The sequence below is a fragment of the Sarcophilus harrisii genome, chromosome 6 (genome assembly GCF_902635505.1).
Source record: "Sarcophilus harrisii chromosome 6, mSarHar1.11, whole genome shotgun sequence".
NCBI lineage: Eukaryota > Metazoa > Chordata > Mammalia > Dasyuromorphia > Dasyuridae > Sarcophilus > Sarcophilus harrisii.
The window spans coordinates 66973630-66996097 of record NC_045431.1 but is presented as its reverse complement, the minus strand read 5'-3'; the positions used below and the strand labels follow the sequence as shown (position 1 = coordinate 66996097).

Here is a 22468-nt window from a genome sequence, read left to right as displayed (position 1 = left end):
AATCAACAAAGTCTTTCTGGAAGAGGAATCTCGTTTAGTTCTCAGAACACCAGCATAACATATGTAATAATTCCCATTTATATACTGCTTCAAAGTTTACAAAGCACTTAGCTCTTGATAAACCTAATAAAGTGGTTAATGAGACAATTATAATCTGTATATTGTCATTGTAAATAAACAATAATAAAATAAAATGGGCATTTTCCATTTAACCCTCCACTAACATTCTGGGACTCATAAAAATGAGATTTATTATTAGGTGTTGATTCCAAAGAGTTGAAATTTCTTTCGATTTATAAAGTAACATTTGGAGTTTACTCTAGGAAATTTCCAAATAGATTCATATCTGTATTTCCACAAACACAAGTGATGAGGTCTCTAGCTGCCATACAAGTACTTAAGGTAACAAATATATATTTGGTAAAGGACATTCTTCTTTTAACACTGCAGAAAAATCAAAGATGCAAAGATTTTACAGAAACTCATGAATAGATACAGAAAATCTATAAATAGTCTATTGACTCCCATCAAAAGGAAATTAAATTCTAGGGTAACAATGGATGTAATACTGCCATTCTGTCTACCCTGTCTCCTACAGGGCCTTAGATAATCTTTCCCAGGTTTATACTTCTACCCTATGGTTTATGCTCTCCTTGGAAGTCAAACAATTTAAGGCCACTAAACTGGCAACTACACTCCCAAAAGAATTTCGCTCTTCAAATAAAATAAGAAATAGGCCTTTTGGCTTACTTTTACAGGCGTTTTCAAAGGGTGTAACTACCCTTTCCATCTTCTGAGCAATAGAATAGAGGTAGTTCAAGATGCAGAAGGGTAATGGGAATGTTTTCTTAGCATAGATGAAATTATATATTTGTCAGAAAAGGATAGTGAGCTATAGAAGAGAGAAATAATTGAAGTCTAAAGAGAAGGAATAATGAATTAAAGATTTATGATGAGAAGTGAGGGTAAGGAAATGAATAGAGAGGAAGATGAATGGAATCAGAACATAAACACAGGAGGTTAGAATTGATAAGTAGGAAGAAAACTTCTTCTGAGGTTATAAGGAAGAAGAAAAATATAGGTAGAAACAAAGAAATTTTAAAGTGTGGAGTAGAAAGGAATTTAGCAAGCTTATATAGTGATTTTGATATTCTCCGTAAATTAAGAAGTACAACATCTGCTGAGAGTAAGGGGAGCATATTTGGGACTGGGAACTTGCAAGCAGAAAAATCTTCAGAACTATCTAAAGAGAATTGAGTATTGAATACAAAAATTTTTTTCAGTGAGATGCTTAGCACAAAGTATGGAACATAGACTCTTTAAAAGGGTTGATTGATTGATTGAGGCAATGTTTTTCAATGGCAAAACACTGAATTCAAAGTATGATCTTTATGAGTTTTGACTGCTGGTTTCTCTACTTGCTACTGGAATTAACTTGGGCAACAAACTTAGTCATCAAACATTTATTACCCCCTTTTATGTGAAAGTCACCATGCAAAGTGCTGGGAATAAAAAGCCTCAAATCAAATAATACCCATTTTTGAGGGGGTTTATGTTGTTTCTAGAGAGAAAAACTATACAAAAACAAGCATATGCAAAATAAATTTGAAGGGCAAAGGGAAGAAAAACTGGAGGGATTGAGAAAGACCTGACATAAAAAATGTTATTTAAGCATAGTTCTGAAGAAAATAAGAGATTCTAAAAGATAGAGATGAGATATAGTGACAGAAGATGGAGTGTCATGAGAGTAAACAGAAAGAAGGTCAGTTTGACTGGACATTAGGATGCAGGAAAAAGAATAATGTATAATAAAATTAGAAAGCCAAAAGGAGTGCTTATATTGGATCCTAAAGGCATTAGGGAGCTATTGGACTTTATTGAGTTGAGGAATGATATGGCCAAACCTGCACTTTTGGAAAATCAATTTGGCATTTGGGTGAAGGATGGATAGGAGATGAAACGGACTTGAAGCAGGGAGACCAATTAGGAGCCTTTTGCAATAGTCCGGGCAAGGAGTGATGGAAGCCTGAATTAGGTCGGTAGACATGTCAGTAGGAAAAAAGGGACAGATTTGAGTGATATTGAAGAGAGAGAAATGACAAGATTCGATAACTGGTTTTATATATGAGATAAGGGAGAGTGAGGTGTCAGGGATAATGCTGAGGTTGTGAATCTGGGTGATTGGAAAGATAATAGTGCCCTTGAGAAAGAAAAGAGAAAAGTTTGAAAGGTGGGATGGATTTGGGGGACCATGAAGCTACTGGTCCAGATGACTTCAAAGGCCTTTTGAACTGCTATTGATATTTCTTTGACAAAATAGCATAAGGTAGTTCAATAGTCTGACTGAGGTGACTTCCTTTTGGAATTTCTTCCAGCACTTACTGAATCCCAAAACAAAACTTTCTTTTAGAGCAGCTATGCCTGCATATCCATACACTCAAATGACTTAGAATGCTTTGCATTTAGATTTTAATTATAATTGGCTATTTGCCCTCAACACTTAATATTAATTTTTAATAGCAAAAAGAAATTTACCGTGTGGGAAATCTTTGACTACTTCTTTGTCTCCAAGTCTAAATTAAAGAATGAAAATGGATGGAACAATGTTCATTTTCTCATCAGTTTAAATATTCTTCCCCCTCCTCTGGTTGCCATGGTGAGGAGAGGATGGGACTTCATATTCTAACTTCACTGAGAGTTTTTTCTGTTTACATTATTTATAATATCCACACTTAGAGGTATTCTCAGATTTCACTTTCAACTTTGTTTCTACGCAAATCGGTTCTTCAAAGACTTTTAACACATTTGAGTATATACTTTGAAGGTGTAGATGATGATTATTAACAGGTGTGCAATGTTCAGATGATGAGATTGAAGCTACTTTATGAGCAGTTTTGGAATAAACATCTCAATGAAGATTGTCACGGCTCCTGAAAACAAAGAGAACTCTCTGATTTGAACTCAACTCCTTCAGAATTTACAGCATACCTGAGGGTCAAACACAGAGATGGGCATCGGGAAGAATAGACAAGGTAGATGGAAGAGCCTCTCCCTTCAAGGTGCTCAAATTTTTTAAGGAAATAATGACAAAGTGGTAGGTGAGAAGGGTCTACAAAGATATAAGATCTTTTTTTTTTTTAATGTAAGAATAGATCACAGGATTTAAAACTAGGAAGATTAGTTAGGTAAGCTCCTCACTGTTGAGTTGAGGAAATTAAACTGGAACAATGATACTACATTGATCCAAGATGACCAGATAGCTAAAAAATAACATTTGTGATCTGAACATAGGTCCTCTGATGCCCAATTTAATAACCTTTGTACCATAACATAAAGATGTGCATTGAAAAGAAAGATGTGCTTCTAAGTAGCTCTTAATTTGTCATTTATTCACAGAATCTTCACTCTCATTCATTCTCTTTATTTTTTCACCAACCATTTCCAAATATATTGCTTTTCCCTTCGCCACTGAGCCTTTTCTTGTTAGAGAAAAAGAAAGAAAGGAGGAAGGGAGGGAGGGAGGAAGGAAAGCAAAGGTAAGGGGGAAAAAAGGAAAAAGAAAAGGAAGGAAGGAAGGAGGGAGAGAAGGGAAGGAGGAATGGACACAGTAAAATTAAAACTGACTCATTTGAAAGAGGCTGTAACATTTTAGGCAACATTTTATAAGAATGAATGAATAGTATATATTATGTTCCTATTATGTGCCAAACATTATGCTACATGAGAAAAAACAGGCTTCGCCTGGTTTCACAGAGATCACATTCTTACTAGGGAAATAGAACAAGAAATTCATCTGCAGAGTGAATGAAAAGGCTTACAGTTTTAAAAGTATGGCAGAGAGGTGGACCATAACATCTCATCTCTTTTCTGAAAATAAGAATTTGATCATTATAATCATACAGCATTTAGGCATATTTTTTATCCTTTTTGTAATATTGTTATAGTCACTTTGCATTTCTTTTTTCCTGTTCAGCTTACTTCATTCTGCATCAATTCATACAATTATTTTCATGTTTCTCTGGGTTGCTCAATTCCATTAATGCAATCCTCTTTGTTTCTCAATATGTTTTTGCCCAACCATAAGTAATGGCTATACCTCCAATTATATGTCTTTAAAGGGATATTTTGTAATACTATTTACAATTCTAAAGTGCATCTTGACAGATTGACTTCTAGTATTTTGTTCATTTTGAAGATATTTTAAGTCAGATTTCTCTTTCTTTTATTTCCTCTTTGTTTTTACCATTGTTACACTGAAATGATGATTTAAAAAAAAGAATTAGGTTATATTCAGCCACTTTACTGAAATAATTATTTCACTTAGTTTCTTTGATAATTCTCTGAGATTTTCTAAATAAATCATCATTCCATCTGCAAATAAGGCTCATTTTGTCTCTTTTCTGATTGTTATACCTTTCATATATTTCTTTCATTGTTTTTACTACCATTTCTATAACTGTCAAATAGTGGGCCAAATTGGCATAGTCTTGTTTTACTCATATTTATTGTGAATGCTTCTCATGTTTCTCTAGATGTTGTATCTAGTGCCGTAACTTATACATATCTATATATTTTATATTAAAATTACCTTTTTTCACATATTTTGAGGAATTTAGCACAAATTAATGTTATACTAAAGTAAACTTTTCTGAAAATCTAGATATGTTTTTTTCCCATTGTTTTTGGTTTTAATGTGAATACTATGCTAAAAAAAATTGTTATTCTGATGTTGTTATTCTTGCTTCCATGGTTTAAATCTAATTTTGTCACAGTGAATATTTTATTTTGGCTATGTCAATATCCAAATATGTTATGGTATAGTTTTATTTAAAATGTTTGTCTTAATATGCATTAGTGAGATTGGCATATAATTCTCCTATTCTGCTTTATTTTTCCTGATTTAGCTATTATGTGTCCCTTGACACATAAAAAGAGTGTTATTTTATTATTTTAATCATTATTTTATCAGTTATTGAGGACAATTCAATGGATACTAATTATTTTAAATGTCTAATTTAATTCACCCTATAAACTATCTTGCTGATTCCCTAATCCCAAATTTGGATGGTTCATTTTTACTTTGTGAGGTGATTTAAGATTTTAATTTCTGCATACTTTATATTTTTATAGAAAATAATTTCCATCAAACATGTATTTCTGGCTAATGTAGGTTCTGATAACTTGTAAATTAGCTGTATTATGAATTTACCTTGTTCATCTTTTATTTGGACAATTTACATTTTTTTCTTTTTAAAAAGTTAGCTAAAGGTATATTCGTTTTTGTTAGTCTTCCCCCCAATATTTATTTATTTTTATTGTATTTATTTTATAGTTTATCTACTTCTGCTCTAGTTGTCAAGTTTTTTCTATTTTTATTCAATAATTCTCTATTTTTTTGAAAAAAATATATTCTTAAGGCCATTAATTTTACTTTATTTTCTTAGTGAACACTTGAAAAATTAAAAATTTTCCTCCAAAGATTACATTAACATCAACAAAAACATCTTGGTATTTTTTTCTCATTGTTATCCTTTTCTTTCACATAACTATTTGGATGTCATTTAGGGCTATATCTTTTGCTTTTGATTCCTGTGTTAAATGGTTGAGCAAGAATAAGAGGTATGAGAATCTTAAGAGACTTATCATCTTTCTTGGAACTGTTGATATTATAGGATCATGCAGAAATACGACACAAGTACCATCTTAGGACACAAAGACAAGAACCAAATGTATTATAACTATATCAGTTTTCCCTAATCCTTACCTTTCTCTTTTTCCTTTTTGGGAGGCAATCTTCCTCTTCAAAGTGACTCTCTGTGTCACTTTTTTAATCCTTTGAGAAATGATTATTTTGTGTTGAGGAATATAAAGGAGAAATGACTAAACTTGTGCACTTCATGCTAAAAAAGATATAGGATCTATAATAGAAAAAACTTTCTTAGTGAAGTAATTGTAATGAGTCTAAATATCCAGACAAAAGGAACTATTAGTCTTGTCATATATTGCCCTGATCAAACCACATCTATATTAATGTGTTTAGTTCTGGATATCACAATTTTGAGAGGACATTGATGACCAGATATCCCCCAACATATTCTAATGTGTTTTTTAAATGGCTTTATGTTTTAAATTTATAAAGTGATATACTCCTTCTGTTTTGCAGAATGGATTTTATATTACTTGAGTTGTTTAAAGTTCATAAGTTAGATGAATAAAAATAATGTCCTTTGTGATTAAGGAGTCAATAACCTTTAAAAAATAAAATTTTGTGAGTGTACATCCATTTAATACAAAACAATATAATATATCTTGCACATTTATGGCTTAAGTGAACACAAAGGAGGGTAATCAGGATGCTGAGATGTTAAGAGACCATTCCACTTGAAAATCAGTTGAAAGAACAAGGAAGTTTTTAAAGACTTTAGTACAAGGAAGGAATAGAGGAGGACAATAGGTTAGAGGGCAGTGATAGATAAACCCCCAAAAGAGTACTAGTAAATTTTTCTTAAGTGTACAGAAGAAAACAAAGAGATGTAATGAGAAAATGGATCATATTTGTTACTGCTTTAAATTAGATATGTGTAAATAGATATGCATGTATGTGTGTGTGTATATATATATATATATATAAAGAGAGAGAGAGAGAGGGAAAGGGAGAGGGAGAGACAAAGGGAAGGAGGGAGGGAGGGAAAGAGAGAAACAAAAGGAGATTTAAGTTGCATATAAGCTAGAAATTGCTAATAATTTGAATAGTGCCAACATGAATTAGGATGGTCTTAGGAGACTGAAGCCTCATTTAATGGTTCCAAGCAAGGGCTACATGACCATTTATTCCCAGTATTATTATACGAGGTGTGCTTAGTTAAATTCAGGTTGGAACAGATGGCCCTGAAATCTTCAGTATTGCAATCCTATGATTCTGTGTATGATTCTCTTTTCAGAAACCAGGTTTATACTATCAAAAGAAATCTGGACATCATTAAATAATACATTCATGGCTCTTAAAATAATACAAAATTACAAAAGAATTCATCCATTATAATTCTACCATCTTTCCTTACCACCAAGTCCTGTAGCCTGTATTTATAATAACTGAGTCAGAGGAGATTTCTTTTTATGTATTTTTTAAATTACCTTTCAAGTTTTTGCCATGGGTGATCAGAAGTATAAAATTCATTTGAGAAAAAAGATGAAAGTCTGTGGATCAAAGATATCATTCAACTATGATCAGTCTGAGAGTTTTGATATTTGTTTTCTTATATTGCTTTTTTAATTTGCAGTTTGGAAATAATTCTTCAGGAAACAGTTTCAATGGAGTTTTGTTTATTTTTTCAAGTTTTTAATGCATCCCAAAGAATTAGATTTTCCAATTTTAAACCATCTCTATCAGCTTTCATTTAATTTGCATTTGTTTGCTTGCTAATGAATGTTATTTATGTAAGTTTTACACAGAATTAAAGGAGAGATTTAATGTTGGAAAATAGTAATGTTCATATGATTTCAGAGCTGGAAGGCATCTTACATATGATCTGGTTAGTCAGTAAGCATTTAGTAAATGCCTGTTATGTGCCAGGCACTGTACTAAGCACTAGGGATGAAAAAAATGAAAAGAAAAAAACAGTCTTTGTCCTCAAGGAGTTTATAATCTAGAGAAGAAAAGACACAAAGAGGAAATGGAAAACAGAGCGGGAGGAAATATCCAATGTAGGAGGATGATGGAGAAGTTAAGAGTAGTACACTTGTGTGAAGAGATGTATCAGCTACATACTTAAATGAAGGTATGGAAAGGAACTCATTTCACAATTGAGTAGTCCAAAGTTCAGAAAAGTGGTTACTTTCCCAAGGTAGATCCAGTGAAAGAACCAAGATTAATTTTAAGTTGTCATCAAATGTTTTATTAGACATCTACTTTGTATTATTTCTCTGTCCATAGAGGACAAATGTATTTCAGTTGACATTTGGTATCTGTGCTTATGGTCTAGTAAGACAATAGGAAACAAATATGTGTGTGTATACAATCCCCAAAAATATATGTTAACAGAATAAAAGAGGTACAAAGTAAAGAGGTCTGAAGTAAAAGGAGATAAGTAAAGGTAACTTTTGAGTTAGAAGTTAGATAGATAGATATAAATTCAGCAAAAAAGAAGGAAGGACAAAAACAAAGACAGACGAAGAAGAGAAGAGAAATGTTCCACATGTATAATATATAATTTATATATTATGTATAATATGTAAGTTATATATAAGTAATAATAGTATATTATATATGAGTTATAATAATAACTTTATCTCTTTCATTTACATAGTGTTTCTAAGATTTCCAGAGTATTTTACATAGGTATCTCATTTGAGCATTACAACAACTCTGTGAGGAAGGTGCTACTATCTCAATTTATAAATCTTCAATTTACAGATAAGGAAACAAAGGCTGAGAAAGCCTGGTGATAATCAGATCTTATTGAATCCAAGTCCAGTGCTCTATCTACTTTTTTCACTAAGCTATCTCAATATATAGAGAGGTTAAAAGAGGGTATTGAGCTAAAGCTGAAAAGGCAGGGATTCCTTAAGTTGAAGGGGATTTCAAGAACCAGGCAAAGTTTACTCAGAAGCAACTGAAGATGATTGAGACTAGAACTGTCATGAGCAGAGTTAAAAAGAAGAAAGATAAATTTGATTGAAGAAAAGACAAGAGAAAAAATGATGAGAAAGGAAAACATGTTGGGAAATTGGTGCATTATACTATTCAGTATTAATGAAAATCTATTTCAATATATAACCATGAGAAGAAAAAGAAGGCTTAGTTATATTATGTGTATTCCCTCTGTAGTTGACCATAGACTGAGAGGTGGATAGTATATTGGATGGCAAATTTAGAAACTGGAGAGACCTTGATAGGCTGAAATACTTGGGCTTAACCTAATAAAAGTGACCTTTTATAAGATAATCAGTCAATGAGAGAAAATTTATTTCCATGTGCCTAGGTCCTGTGCTAGATTCTAGGAGATATAAATATAGAAGTGAAACAGGCTCTATTCTGTAGGAGCTCACATTGAAATAGATATATAAAACAATGGAAAGTCTTCAGGAAAGAGACTTTTAATTTAGGCAGTCACAGGAATAGTGAGTAGGACCCTTGGGCCATAGATTGCTATACCTATTCCAGTAATTATAGGCAAGGGGTTGGGTCTGGATCATTAGGTTAGGAATCTCCCAGATAATTCAACTCCCTCTACCAATACAGATCAAAATAGCTCTTCAAACCATTGTCTTAGAAAGTTGCCTAGAACATTGAAAGTTTAAATGATTTGCCAAGGTCCCCACATTCCCAGAGGCAAAACTTGGACCCAGTTTTTCCTAGCTCCAGAGTTGGTCTACTATCCATGATATCATGCTGCCTGGTGGCTTATAGTAATTAAGTGTATTTGTATTTATATGTATATATATATATATATATATATATATATACATACTTATATGGATATATTATATTATTAAAATATAATATATGTATATATGTATGTGTGTATATATATTATTATTATTATTATTATTATTATTATACCCAATGTAAGATCTAGAATGAGGCAGGAGTAAAGAAAGAAAGAACTTTGGCATTATAGCCCAAAAGGTCACTATTCCTGATGGGAAAAAGAGACTAACAATAGGACATATACCTAGGTACTCATACTGGGCAGGCCCTAGTGTCCTGATGGGTGATTGGATAGAATAAATATAAAATCCTACACCTGGATTCAAAAAAGCAACTTCACAAATACAAGACTGAGGAGATGAAACTCAAAAGCAATTTGAAAAATAATGGAGTGTTCTTGTGGTTAAAAAGCTTGATATATGCCATTGTAACCCCCCCAAAAAAGCAGAAGGAATTTTAGGAGACACCAAGAGAAACAATGTCCACATTGAGAAATAGTGATAATGCTTCTTTCTTCTGCCTTGGTAAGAATTCCTCTGGATATTTGCCAGATAAATTGTGTCCAGAGAAGGCTTAATAGGACAGTCACAAGGCTTAAAACTATATCATGTGGGGATAATTTGGAGACATTTAGAATATTTATCTTGGAGAAGAGAAGACTTAGTTGGACATAATATCAATTGGAAGATATTTGAAGGATTCCCTTATAGAAGAATCAGGTAAATTCTGCTTGCTCTGTTAATGGATGACTCTGGGAGGCAGTGGGTTCCCTTTCACTGGAGGTTTTTACAGGGAGTAATTATTGCTCACTTATTCTGAATGGATGGTGAAAAGGTGGAGTTGTTTAATATAGACAATTTCTCTTCAAAGACCTTAGCAGTAAGAAAAAGAAAAGATAGCATCTGGACGTAGTAGAAAGATAGGGTTGCTGGGGTTTTGTTTTTGTGTTCGTGTTTGTTTTAGAATTGGGAAGTCCTGACTTTATTTCCAGAAAAATGAGAAGAAACCAATGGAAAAGGAAAATCTGAATTTCTTGGATTGTGAGGGGAGGGGGGGAAAACAATGATTACTCAGAAGAAGTTTCTGAAAGTAATGGAAAGGATGATAGAGGCAATAGTGAAAGGGAATTCATGTTAATCAAGAATAAGACGACCTCTTTTTTCTGTAAGAAGAGAAAAAAGAAAATAGGTGGTATTTAAAAGTTTTGAGCAATTAAGGAGAGTAGATGAGGTGAGTTCAGGCTGTATGGCCTCAGTGAGGGAGAGGAAGTGGTCATTTGTTCTTACATGTGGATGTGAGATGGATGGTGGGGAATGTGAAGAGAAATGAATATGAGCAGAACTGTCACTGTGGGGGATGGAGACAGAGTCATTGAATAGACTAGACAGATTGTCAAACAGCACCAAGGGCTCTGCTGGGGTTGTGCACCATAAATTTGTATGGCAGGAAATCAGCTCACTTCCATGGCTTTCTCTGACAAAGCTCAGCAGCCCAAGGCCATGAGCAAGGAAACCACATAGATTTTCTGAGTCCCAGTCAGTCCTCATTCCTCTGTCTCACAAGGATTCTAAATATGGGAATAGGAATATTTTGTCTTTCCTCTGCAGTGATTAGACTTCTGTTGTCATGTCCAGTTGTCACTTTTAAGCTCTTTCCCAATAATTTTAAATTTGTCTTAGCAACACACTCTGTCTTGTCTGCCCTCTAAGACTGTAAATTGGAAATTTAAAGATTATCTGGTCCAATCTATAAATGACCAAAAATGTCATCTATAGGAGGGCTTTTTCAGCTTCTACTCAAGACTTCTTTTTGTTCAAGAAATTTTTATGCATCCCCAAATTTTTAAGTATGTAAAAGTATAGGTAAAAGAAAATCAAACATTTTCTGATAACAGGTCATAATTTTGCGACCTCACATTCAGTTATGTGACTCCATATGGAATTGTAACCCATAGTTTAAGAAGCTTTGATCTACAGCCCCACAAAGTGAAGACTTTTCATGAGGAATCCATTGTGCCTTTTGGAATAGATCTAATCACATAGAGGGTTTTTTTTTCCTTGCATAAATCCTAAAGTTGCTACATTATAATTTAGTATTTTGGTATTTTCTCTAGTTCTCTTTCACTATCCCTATTCTCTATCAGATTTCCCTTAGGAGGAGATCTAATCACATGGAGAGTTTTTTTTTCCTTGCATAAATCCTAAAGTTACTACATCATAATTTCGTATTTTGGTATTTTCTCTAGTTGTCTTTCACCATCGCTATTCTCTATCCCATTCTCCTTTGGAAAAGATCTAATCACATAAAGGTTTTTTTTCCCTTGCATAAATCCTTAAAACTGCTACATTATAATTTCATATTTTGGTATTTTCTCTAGTCCTCTTTCACTATCCCTGTCACCCTGTTCTCTACCAGGGCAGAATACAACAGAATGATTAGCTGCCACCTTCCGGATATTGTATTGTTATTATTACAGTCATGGTTGTCTCTGAGTGGAGATACTGGAAGAGTTTGCCATTTCCTTCTCCTGATCATTTTACAGATGAGGAAACTGAGGCAAATAAGCTATTAAGTGATTTGTCCAGGGTCCCACAAATACTGAGTGTCTGATGATGGATTTGAACTCTAAGACCAGCAGTGCAGCAACATTTATGGTTTCCTTTTTTTGGGACTATGGTTCACAGAACACAGACCTACATGCTTGCATACACACACACACACACACACACACGCACACATACACACACATTTGACTTTTATGATCAGCAGAAAGTTGCACTTTAAAAAGCACTGCTCAGGTTTAACAGTTTAAATTGTGATCAAGGTACAACATAATTGCTCTGTTTCAAATTTAATAAATCTAATGAGAAGAAATTCACATCTTTGGACTTTAGCTCTACATCTAGTGAATATTATAATATGGTGATAAAATCATAAAAAGTCTCCATCTTAAAAATGTTTTAAATATCTTCTCACTCTATGAAGTTTGTGTTGCCATATATTATTCAAATAGAAATTCTTCTTGGAGCTATAGTTTTTATCCAAGAAATCTGTAGTCAACATAGCATAAAGGAAAGACGGTGTTAGAAAGTAAGAGTTAGCGGGGCTTCTCTGTTAAATCAAAGAAAAGAAGCTAAGGAGGAGTTCTGTGTGTGTGTGTGTGTGTGTGTGTGTGTGTGTACATGCATGTTTGCTGGACATAATCTGGATAAAATCCTGATCCACTTTAGGGAAACTGGGCTTCCTGACCCAGATGAAGCCAAGTTCTGACCCCTGCAGCTGTTTCTGGGAGAAGCCCACTCTCCTCATGGTTGTTTTTTGTTGATGTAGAACTCAGTATTGCAGCATGCTCTGTCAAGAGTTTTATTAATTGTTTTCCACCACAGTTCTGTGAAGCCAGTCAGGGTTATAAAGCTCATTTTACAGATGAGGAAGCAGGTATTGAGGGGTTAAATAATTTATCCAAGGTCACACATCAAGCCAGGCAGAGCTGGCATGAGAAACTATTACCTCTGAATCCTCACTCATTGCTTCCTTGAACTCCCTCTGAAAAATGAAGCTATCCTAGCAAACATATTTGTCCTGTTCCAACTTATTCTTCAGGGGAATTAGAAGTAAAAAGACATTATAAGTGGTCTATTGGGTTGTTTGGACTTGTTAAATCCTATAGGTTTTGTTAGTTCTATGGATGTTTTTATTCATTCAACAGATATTTATTAAATGTCAACTCTAGGCAGAACACTTTGCTAAGGGTTGGGGCTTCAAATACAAAAAGCTGTGCTTCTCCATAGACTTAAACTCCAGTGAGAGATAGAAGATAAAAAAAGAAAATCAAATAAGAAGTATTTTTTTAACTCTCATTTTAATTATTAACAACAAATATTAGCAGAAATAAATGTTCCCCTATACAAAGAACAGAAAAGGAGAACAGCACATGAACTTGCAAATTTTTCCAGTGTACAACCTAGATTTGAGTAGATGGATGGATGGATAGATATGAATATGCATCTATATCTATCTATTTGTAGATATATATATATATATATAGAAATGTATTTAAATTTATATCTCAATCTACATATATCTGTAAATCTAATATATTTCTAACATTGCTCTATTTTTTGTGCACCATTCCAATTTTTAAGTCTAGCCCTTTTCTCTGTGTTTGAAATTATTCATTGACACTCCTTTCTTTGCTTCTTTGTTTCAAATATCATTATTACTTCTCTATCTGCCCCCATAAAAATAAATGCTCTCCTTATATAAAAGAAGCTATTTTTGTTTAAAATTCCCCCCAAATCATTATTTATTTATGTATTCTTTCTTTTTACTTTTGAGTTACAAATTCTCTTCCTTTCTCTAGCTCCCTATCTACCTGTTGAAAAGACAAGTAATATGATATCAATAATGCATGATAAACCATATAAAAATTTTATGTGATCCATGTTGTAATAATAACAATTAAAAAATAAAAATAAGGAAATGTTAAAAACTGTGCTTCCCTCTGTACTCAAAGTTTTTCAATTCTCTCTTTAGAGGTAGAAAGGATTTTTCATCAAGGGTCCCTGGGATTATTGTCTTTATCACAGTAGCTAAGTCTTTTACCATTGATCATCATTGCAATAGTGCTGTTATTATTATACACATGATGCTTTAAAAAGACAGAGAAAGCAAGTGCAGGGTCAGAGATTTCAAGCTAGAACAGACCTTAGATGCTGTCTAATCTGAAACTCTTGCATTATGGATGAAGAGGCTGTTTACCCAGATAAGTTACCCTTATGTCTCACCCAAAGTCATATAGATAAGTAAAAGAAGCAAAGATCTGACTCCTTCCTGCTCAAGCCTCCGACTCCAAATCTGGTACTCTCTTCAACACAACATGCTGCAAATTAAAGTGCCTGAGCTATACCAGACTCTGGAATGTCATAAAGAAAGGAAAACTAGGAGAGGAAGGCCCATTGGTATGTGTTATGTGTGTAGATCAAGGTTTGTCAAAAGATCTTCAAGCAGAGTCAGATTCATGGTATCAAGGAGTGAGTGTGTGCTAGGTTCAGAGTTAACAACATCTGAGTTCAAATCTTGTCTCAAGTATTTAATATTTATATGATGTTGGACAAATCATTGTCTTAGTCTCATTTTTCTCATCTATTAAATTAGAATATTAGATTAGATAAGATTACAATATCACTTTGAGAGAGGTTGTAAAGATTAGGGTGTTGTTATTTAAGTTGTCTCAGCCTCAGTTTTCTCATATATAAAATGAGGCAGGTATATCCCAGAGTGTTTTTGAAGATCAAATAAGATAATATATATGATGTGGTTTCTAAATCCTAAAATGTTCTATGAAAGTCATTACAGACTTTCCTTCTCATCCTTCTAATAGACCATAAGTTCCATGATTAGAAGGGTTTGTGACATATAAAAAAGGCAGGTGAATGATACAAGGTATAGAGTACCAGTCCTGCAGTCAGAAATATCTGAGTTTGAATCCAGCCTCATAAAGCTATGTGACCCAATAAGTCACTTAACCATGTTTGCCTCAGTTTCAGCATCTCTAAAATGAGTTAGAGAAGAAAATGGCAAACTACTCCAGTATTTCTGCCAAGGAAACCCCAAGTGGGACCAGGAAGAGTAAGACATGACTGAAAAATGACTGAGCAACAACATGTCTTATAAAGATTTGCCTCGCTTCCAGCACCTAGGAGAGTGCTCACCCCTCAGTAGATTCATAAGTAAAATGAGGTTACAACCTCACAGGTGCCCTTTGTAGTAGGTCGTGCAAGTATTATATCATTTTGTATATGAGGAAGATGAGTGTCCCAGAGGTTCTGGGTTGCCTGAAGTCAGTCATATAATCGTGACAGAGATGCTTTAAACCCACTTTTCTTCAGACTCTTGAATTTAGGACTCTTTTTAATGCATCATCTTGTCCCCTGATAAATGTTTGCTGAATAAATGTGTGAAAGAAAGCTCATGTTTATGTAGTACTTTATGAAATACCTTCCTCACTAGAATGTAGTGAGTGAGGTAAAGTGGTAGAGTACTTATTTTATAAATAAGGAAACTGTGATGTAACAGATGTAAAGTTACTTTTTTGGCAAATGGTAGAGGGCACATTTGACTTCGGGCTTTGGGGGGTCTATACTATTTCATAGGATCATAGATTTAGAGCTTGGCAGGACCTAAAATATCATCTTGTTGACCTCCCTCCCTCTACCCAGTAGAGTAACTGAGATTCAGAAAAGACTCATAGTAAGTAAATGTCAGGGGTTGGATTTGAACCTTGGTTTTTCTTAAGTGTTCCTGACTAAATCCAGTGGTTTATCCACTATGCTGCATACCACCATCCCTCTGTGATGTTCTCTCTCTCTGGCTACTCCATTTTCATAGGTTTGGGAAGGATGGCAGCCCTCCTTCCCAGACCTTATTGGGTTTTTTCCCATCAGTCTTTTGATTTCACTGTGAAAGCTCTCTCTCCCCTCCCTCCCTTTTTATTCCCTCTTGGCTTTCCCCCTCCTCTCCCTCTTTAGTCCCTCTTGGCTTTCTCCCTCCTCTCCCTCTCTCCCTTTATCCTCCTTTTGCATTCTTTTTCCCCTTTCTCTTTCTGTCCTTCTCTGTGCTCCCTCTCTTCCTCTACTGACACCTCCCTTCCTTCCCCTCCTCTTCTCCCTCTCTTTTATCTCTCTGCTTCTTGATATCAATCTTCCTCTCTTCTTTCTTTCTCTCTCCTTCTCCCTTTCCTCCCTCTCTCTTTTTCTTTCCCTCACTTTTCTCCCTCCTTTCCCCCCTCCCTCTCTTCCCATTTTCTTCTTACTCTTCCTCTCTTCTCTCTCCTCTTCCTCTCTACTCTTTCTCTTTCTCCTGCCCCATTTCTTCTCCCCCCACTTCTCCTCTTTTTTCTCCTTTCCTTCTTTCCAAAAGGAATTGTATGAATCATCCAGAAATCATCCAGTCATCCAGGACACAGAAAGGACTTGTTCATGCTCATAGGGCCAGTTGGTATCACAGTCTGATTTTGGACCTGGTTCCTCTCACACCTTCCTTTTCCACTTTGTTTGCCAAAAAAAATGTGGGGTTGTGAATCTCAAACAGCTTCTTTTTGTCACAGAAAATTAAAAACTACGAACTTTTTCATTATTTGTATTTCTGTGATTCATAATCTTTGTCACTAAACAAATAACCAAGAAAAACTTCTTAGTACAATAACATGCTAATAATTAAACTGACTTATTTTGGAAAATCGGTAAGGTTTGTTTCTCCTAGAGACCTGGAAATTCAAAAAGTCAGCATATTTAGTCACAATAATGTTTTCTGGAAAAAGCTTTAATTGTGATAAGCTATTCTTCTTGTTTACTAGAAAGAGCACTAATCTAGCTCTCGGGAGCCTAGGTTCTTATCCTAATCCTACCACATAATTAGCTATGTGACTGTATTTTAATAATTATGACAAGAATACTAGTCTTATTATAAGTAGTACTTTACAAATATGATCTCCTTTGATTCTGAAAAAGAATCTGGGAAATAGGTGCTATTATTATTACCACCACTTTACAGATGAGAAGACAGAAGCAGACAGGCATTAAATGACAGTACAACTACAAAATATCTGAGACTGGATTTGAATTCATCTCCCTAGTACTAGATTCAGCAACGTCCCCAAAATGCCAAAATACTTATTATTTTGAACCTTAGCTTGCTTCGTCATCTGTACAACGAGGGAATTGGTGCAGGATGGCCCTTGGATATTCTAACATTCAGATTAGCTTTTGTTTAATCAGGATAAATGGAAACCTAAGGTAAAGATATAATTTCATAATGACCAACTCATAATGAAAGAATATCAGATTTGAAGTCAGAAAACTAGGATATTACTTCTAGATCTGTCACCTAATAGCTGTAAGACAAAGACCAATTTCCTCTTTGACCTTAATTTACTTATTTATAAAATGACAGACTTAGAAAAATACTTCCAAGTACACATATTCCATGACTTTGTTGAGTATTGGTGTTTCATCTGGACCCTATTAAGTAGAATGACGTGAGGGCTTTGCAACAGAGTAAAGGCAAGAAACGTGAATGGTAAATAAATAAAAGAATTTCTCTGGGTTGGAGATCTGTGAAGCACAAACAAAAGTTGAGAAGGTGAAAGCAGAAGAGTACCAAGAGTCTTTTGTCTCTTTTATTTTCTCCCTTTTTTTCAGGTCTGTCCCATTTTCAAGAACAAAATGATCTAAAAGGATTACTAGAAAATCTCTACCAAAATGTCCAGGCCAAAAAGAGAAAAAATGTAGAAATCGTGTGGCTGGCTGCAACGGTAAGTTCTTTATATCAGACTTAATCACTTCTTACTAGAGAGTCCAGGGCACGAAAGGAAAACTGACCAACTCTAGATTGCTTAGGGCTCTACACCCACTCTGTAGAGTGGTCACCCAACCTCCTTTCATTCTCTATTATTCTGACTCTTTTTCATCAGTGATATCCCCTATGCCTCCATCATCAATAAATCAATCAATAAATCACCAAAAATAAAAATAAAAATCCTGAGAAACAGAAAATAAAAAGAGTGAAAAATGGAAGGAGTGAAAAAAAATGTTAAGTAAATTGTGATTGTCACTCATTAGCTTTTCTCTTGAAAACTGAATGTAGTTGGTACTTTAGACAAAAGTTCAATGTTGCTGAGTACCCTGAGATTAAATATAGCCATGATGCTATATGAGTATTGCCATATCTGTCATGAGAGCACAGATAATGGAAAATAATAAGATAAGAGTAACCAGGTGAAACTATGGATAGAGTATCCTAGTGTCACTTACTAGCTATATGATTCTGGGCAACTTACTTAACCATTTTGCCTCAGTTTCCTCATTTGTAAAATGATCTAAAGAAAGAAGTGGCAACTACTCCAATATCTTTGCCAAGAAAACCCCAGATGGGGTCATGAAGAGTTAGACATGACTGAACAACAACTGAACAACTATTGACTATAATTTGGCTTCTACTCAAAATGGCTTTCAAAGCCTTCACATAGACTGCCAGCAAAACCTATCACCATTTTGTCTCTTTAATGATCTCCTGTGTCTATTAATACAGATATTGGCAGAGAAATTTCTGCTGGGGCATAGATTTCATGACTAGGAGCTTCTTTGAGTGGGTTTCTTTACCTTATAGTGGACTCTTGAGGAGGAAAAAAGAACCTTTTAATTTCTCAGGTCAGTTTTATCCTTGATTTAGATTCATACCAGACTGGAGCATGACAGGGATTAGGGTCAAAAATCATCTAGGTAACCCAGGGAGCAGTTTTCTTGTTGTCAATTGACAGTCATCCAGAGAATGCTCAAGCACCCATGGGTGAAACAAGGCATATAACTCTGTCATTTATCAGTTAACATGTGAGGTCATTCTCGAGACTCATCAGGGACTTATTACATGGTAAAAAGAAGAAAAGGAGGAAGGAAGGAAGGAAGAAAAAGAGGGAGGGAGGAAGGAAGGAAGGAAGAAAGAAGGAAGGAAGGAAGGAAGGAAGGAAGGAAGGAAGGAAGGAAGGAAAGAAAGAAAGAAAGAAAGAAAGAAAGAAAGAAAGAAAGAAAGAAAGAAAGAAAGAAAGAAAGAAAGAAAGAAAGAAAGAAAGAAAGAAAGAGAAAAGAAAGAAAGAAAGAGAAAAGAAAAAGAAAGAAAGAAAGAAAGAGAAAAGAAAGAAAGAAAGAGAAAAGAAAGAAAGAAAGAGAAAAGAAAGAAAGAAAGAAAGAAAGAAAGGAGGGAGGAAGGAAGAAAAAAGGAAAGGAGAGAGGAAGGAATGGAAGAAGGGCAAACGGGGAGAAAAAACATTTCTTTGATGTTCAAAGCATTATGCTAAAAACTGGGCATACAAAGAAAGAAGTGTGACAGTCCCTATTGTCAAGGAGCTCACATTATAATTGGGAGAGACCCTGTGGATCATAATGATGACTATTGTTTTCATAACTACTTCACAATTTTGCTAATGCAACTCAGAACTTCGTTTCATAAATCTTGGAAGACACTTGATCCCATACTGCACTACTAACTTACATATGAAAACCCAAGCTTCTTTTTCTATTGTCAGAGCTTTGATTATACCCAGTATTGCTTCTCTCCTCTAGGAAAAGGGCATAGATAATTCAGCAAGAGGCTATATAAAATAATTTACACAGAGGAGGGCAGAGGCTAGTAGATTGACATTCTTGTCATGTCTTCTGTGGATCCTAAGAAAGAACATCAAAAGAAACATTCTTTTCAAGGTCTTATTGCAAGTGTCTCTGTTGAACACCTTATTATATTAGATTAAGGTTTCTTGACTATTTTTTTCTGAGAAATAATTGCCTTTTTCTAGCTTCAAAAATCATCTAAAATTCTTGACAATTCTCACAATATCAGAAGAAGGTAAATTATAGCTGTTTTTACTACTTGGCTAATATCAACATCACAATGATGTTTATTATCATTATTTTACTAATGCTACTAATATTAATAATAATCCAGGCTCTTAAGATGTTTTAATATGTGTCAGGGAAGCTTGGTAGTGTAGTGGATGAATTGCAAAACTTGGAGTTGGGAAGATTCCTCTTCCTGAGTTCAAATTAGATCTTGGATATTTAGTAGTTGTGTGACCCTGGAAGAGTCACCTAACCCTATTTCTGTCAGCTTCTTCAGACTGTAAAATGATCTGAGAAAGGAAATTGAAAATAACTCCAGTATCTTTACCAAGAAAACCCCAAACAAGATCACCAAGAGACACAAATGTAATAACTGAACAACCGAGTGGAATAGAAATGAATGAACCACTATATAATATTTGTCACTCTGCTGGCCCCATGAAATTGCCCCAAGGCCCAAAGGGAACTGGTACTGCCCTAAGGAGCTGGGGAGGAGGGTGACTAGCCCTGTTAGAGACTGCAGGGGTCTGGCAGTTTACCTGGTGCTGAGGCAGGTTCCTAGTACTAGCGCCTGACATGTGTTGAAGTCAGTGGGGTGTTTTTTTCGCTTCCCTGAAATACATGTCAAGTTCTCAGAGCTGGAATCTGCCTGTTCCCCGGGTTATTGTGAGACACATGAAAGCTCCTAGTGTTAGTATTTGCCTGCTTTAGAGCAATAGGGATCAGGATCTCTCACTGATCTGTAGAAGTGGGACTCGCTGCTGGCTTGCTGGGATGCTTCCTGTCCTGGACTGAACATGTCGCTTCCCACTTGGACTAAATCATAAAAGTCTTGATTTTTTTCCTCCAGAGATGCAGTGAATAATAACACTAGTGTTTAGATCAAAAGTTTTGTGCTTTCCCATACAACATATAAATATGGGGGTTAGTATATTCTTGTGAAAGACCTTTACTTTCCCCTTTCCAGATTCTGGATATACTGAATTGTTCAATTTAAGGAGAGCACTTGTGGGCTTCAGGGCCTTAATTCTGCTAGGAGAGGCTGGAAAGAAAGTAATCCACAGATCTCTCATGAAAATTTCTGCAAATTTCTTGGCTTCTTTTCTTGTTCTTTCTCTGACTTACCTACTCGTTGTCTGCCCAATAAAATGCTGCTGCCTCTGAAATTTCATTTTTCAATTTAAAAAATCCATATCTATAGTATATCTAATTCTCCTGATTGAACTTGAAAAAAAATCTATGGAATTTTAAAGAAGCCTGATGCTTACAGACAGTGCTGGTTTAAGGGAACTGGTCAGATTAACAGATTATACATTGGCATAAAAATAAAAACTGGCCCCTCTTCTGGAGTACATGTTGTATTTTTATCCCCACTATGATCACCTCCATTAGCCTAAATTTGAAAGAATTAATTTCACTATCAAGATAAACATATTCAGAAATACTATTTTTAACTTAAATTCTTTTGAAAATTCACGTTCCATAAAAGAAATATGTGATCCTAAAAATCAGCTTACCCAGTGATTTCTATCTCCTCAGCCTTTGAGCCATGAAAGTTTTGCCAGAGAACCATCTTATTCAGTAAGTCAATATAAGGAATTCTTGTTGTAGACTGCATAGGATTTCATTTCCATCCCCACCAAGAAAGAAAAGAAAGTTCTTATTGCAAATAAGCTCATTGTTCAGTCTTTTCAGTCATGTCTGACTCACTGTGGCCCCATTTGGGATTTTCTTGGCACAGTACTGGAATGGTTTTCTATTTCCTTCTCCAACTCATTTTGCAAATGAGGAAATTGAGGCAGACAGGATGAAGTGACTGATCTAGGCTCACCCAGCTAGTTAGTGTCTAAGGCCAGATATTCACAGCACTGTATTATTATTTCATCAAAAACTGAATTCAAGCCCTGCGTCAGATGTGCTATCCATGTGAACGTGAACAAGTCAGGTAGCTCAATGATAGCCCAGGCAGCTTTCTAAGACCATGAGTAGTTGGTGCTCTTTGGTGGATGAAGTTTCTACAGTACAAACCTCTTATCAGTAAAATCATAAGTCCGAGCATACATATACGACTCTGTATGTATGAATGAACAGGACACTGTTCTAGGTGTTGGGAGTGCAAAGATTGAAATGCAAGAATAAATGCCCTCAAGGAACTTACACTACTGAAAGTATACATAAAGAAGTAAATGTAAAATATATGCAAACTGAATTAAATTCAAAGTAGTTTGGGGGTTAAGCAGGGAAATAACAACTTTAAAAAGAGTGTTTATCCAAAACTCTTTGAGATGGGAAAGATCCTGAGAAGAAACTCTTTCAACTAATTCCTTCTGGCCTTTGGTCTAGCACTTAGAGTCTTAGAAATTTGCCTAGACCTCTAAGAGAGAAAAGTCTTCTGCTTCAAGTGGTATCTGAGACCTGCTTTGTATCATTTTGTCAGGAAAATTGCAAAATGTTTTTTAAATGTGATCAATAAAAAGTAGTTCAAAATACTTTAACTTTATAAGGGTCAACAGATTGTCCACTCTGAGGACAAATTTATTAAATTTTTGTCCTTTGCCCATCAATTGGAGAATGGCTCAGTAAAATGTGGTATGTGTTTATGATGGATTATTATTGTTCTGTGGGAAATGATGAGCAAGATGATCTC

The 22468-nt window shown here is 34.8% G+C and overlaps 1 protein-coding gene across 3 annotated transcripts in view; it reads left to right on the top strand.

Moving 5' to 3' along the window:
* The window catches only part of INPP4B (inositol polyphosphate-4-phosphatase type II B), a 767278-nt gene that overhangs the window by 676432 nt on the left and 68378 nt on the right, over positions 1 to 22468 (top strand). For all 3 annotated transcript variants that reach the window (XM_031943193.1, XM_031943195.1, XM_031943194.1), the window contains one exon: positions 17632 to 17744. In XM_031943193.1, the coding sequence (XP_031799053.1) occupies positions 17632 to 17744 (113 nt within the window). The remainder of the gene's footprint in view (positions 1 to 17631; positions 17745 to 22468) is intronic.